General features: G+C 32.2%; 1 protein-coding gene across 1 annotated transcript; it reads left to right on the top strand.

Annotated features, from left to right (window-relative positions):
* The first annotated feature begins 764 nt into the window (after positions 1–764).
* On the top strand, positions 765–2,403 carry LOC145005887 (large ribosomal subunit protein uL30w-like). Its single transcript, XM_078965002.1, has 7 exons — positions 765–880; positions 1,138–1,329; positions 1,406–1,503; positions 1,592–1,649; positions 1,740–1,819; positions 1,905–2,007; positions 2,091–2,403. Exons 2-7 carry the CDS (start codon positions 1,147–1,149, stop codon positions 2,304–2,306), a joined length of 738 nt encoding a protein of 245 aa, XP_078821128.1. The 5' UTR covers positions 765–880; positions 1,138–1,146; the 3' UTR covers positions 2,307–2,403.
* Positions 2,404–2,665: the final 262 nt, after the last annotated feature.

Below are 2,665 nucleotides of genomic sequence, written 5' to 3' on the forward strand. Positions count from 1 at the left end.
CGTTAAAATTAGATATCATATGAAGAAGTTACAACGTTCGGAATACAAAACCTAAGTCAAACCACAAGACCTAAGCAACCAAGCAGTCGAGGTCGCGATGAACATAAACATCAACATCCTCAAACACCTCAGCAATCAGGGGTGTTGCCGGTCCGTAGTAGGTGTTGCCAGTAAGTAGAAAAAAAGAAAAAAATATCAAAAAATTTACACTGCATACAGAAAAGCAGGGGTTGTCGGTGCCACTGCGGGCACCCAAAGAGAATGATCCCTATCATCAATGATAGTCTCATGTTAGATATCGTGAGAAAAACTTTAAATAAATCATTCATAAGTACTGAATTTGTACAAAAACAAAAAATGACTTGTTTTTAAACAAAAAAAATTAAGGACTAAATGTGTACAAAAATATTAAAGAATAAATGTATACAAAATGAGAAATATATTACCCTAATAAATCACTTTTCCCGGCTAACCTGGAGTAACCGGTCATAAGTACTGGATATGTACAGTTTAACAAGTTGAAGAAGTAAATATAAACGAAAAAAAAACTCAAACTCAGTAACCAAATGTATACAAATCAAAAAATATATTATTTTTTTAAGTCATTATCCCTTCCAATAACCACATAATATTATTTAACGTTATATTTAGCCCAATAGATTCTATCACTAAAGCCCACTTGTTTAAGAAAACCAGGCTCATTTGGTAATGTCAATCATAAGCCCATAAACATGAAAGAGGAAAAACAAACCCTAGAATTACAAAACCCTATTTCCCCTTTTATTTTCAGAGTTCGATAGTTTATACTAGTAAAAGGCGGCCCCCTCCCGCCGGTGACGCTTCCGGTGATCAAACTTTTCCGAGCTGCACATTCACCACCGTAAGTTTATAATTCTTTCTCGCATCATCGTATTCTTGATTAGTGCATATATGATCAAATCGTTCTGTGTTGTATTCTCATTCAGTTTAGAAATCATTTCATTTAGTTCATGATATGTAGATTATCTGGATTTATATCTGCAACCTTTTGCGATTGTTCTTAGTACTCGATGATTGTAGTTAGGTTTTTTTACGATGAGAGAACATCGCGTGTCTAGATTTTTGTAATGAATTTATTGTTTATATGAGAATTTGTAGTGTGAAGAAATGGTTGAAGATACAAAATTAGGACAATTGGTTCCTGAATCTGTATTGAAGAAGCAAAAGAGAAGCGAAGAATGGGCTTTAGCAAAGAAGCAAGAAACTGAACTTGTGAAGAAGAAGAATGCTGCAAACAGGAAATTGATCTTCAATAGAGCCAAACATTACACCAAAGAGTATGAAGATCAGGTATTCATTCTCATTTCTCCTGTTTCTTTATATAATCATTTCCCTCAATTACTCATGAATTTCATCATAAGCTCAGCAAAAGGAGCTAATTCAATTGAAACGTGAAGCAAGATTGAAAGGTGGATTCTATGTTAACCCAGAAGCCAAAATGTTGTTCATCATTCGTATCCGTGGGTAGGTGTTCAAATAAACCCATTTTTTTTTTTTTTTTAATAATATTTATAATTACATAAATATAAATTTTCTTGTGCACAATGTCTAGTATCAACGCAATGGACCCTAAATCAAAGAAGATTTTGCAGCTTTTACGTTTGAGACAGGTTTATTATTATTATTTTTACCCAACAAAAAAATTACTAAATTTTCATTATATTGATCTCTTATATTTATTTATATATTTACATAATTAGATATTTAACGGAGTCTTCTTGAAAGTCAACAAAGCAACATTAAACATGCTTCACAGAGTAGAACCATACGTTACATACGGGTACAAATCTTTACAATTTATAATTATAAATAATTATAACACATTCCCATTTTTAAAAATTATTACAATTTCCAATTTTGTTAAGGTATCCAAATTTAAAAAGTGTCAAGGAGTTGATTTACAAGAGAGGATATGGAAAGCTCAACAAACAAAGAATTGCACTCACGGATAATTCTATTGTCGAACAGGTTTGTTCATATTGTTATTTTTCACTTTATTGAATTTTATTATTTATTATATTTTAATGTGAGTTATTATATTTATTTTATAGGGTTTGGGGAAATTTGGGTTGATTTGTGTGGAAGATCTGATACATGAGATTTTGAGTGCGGGCCCACATTTTAAGGAAGCGAATAACTTTTTGTGGCCGTTTAAGTTGAAGGCGCCTCTTGGTGGGATGAAGAAGAAGAGGAATCATTATGTGGAAGGTGGTGATGCTGGAAATCGTGAAGATTATATCAATGAACTCATCAGGAGAATGAATTAGATTTTTGATAATATGTTTTTGTTTTGGTGAAATGTTGTTATTTGGAAATTTTGGAATTTATTTATGTTTGGTTTATTCATTTGCATGTTTTATGTCATTATTCGTGTGTTGGTTTTTATTGATATGGTCTGAGTATTTTTGTTGTTTTTATTTAGGGGTTTAGAGTGCCTAGAGGGATTAGACCGAAAGCGAAATTGGGTTGTTGTGCAAACGGGAAGCCAAACCGAATGTATAATTCTGGTTCGGGTTTGGGCTTTTGGTGTCAAGATCGAAGTATGACCAAATGATAGTTGTATATATGTTGTATAGATGTTTTGCCTTTTTTTTTTTAATCTTTATGTTCCCGGTTTTTCTATTTT

Source organism: Lactuca saligna, chromosome 7, assembly GCF_052625555.1.
Source record: "Lactuca saligna cultivar CGN05327 chromosome 7, ASM5262555v1, whole genome shotgun sequence".
Classification (NCBI taxonomy): Eukaryota; Viridiplantae; Streptophyta; class Magnoliopsida; order Asterales; family Asteraceae; genus Lactuca; species Lactuca saligna.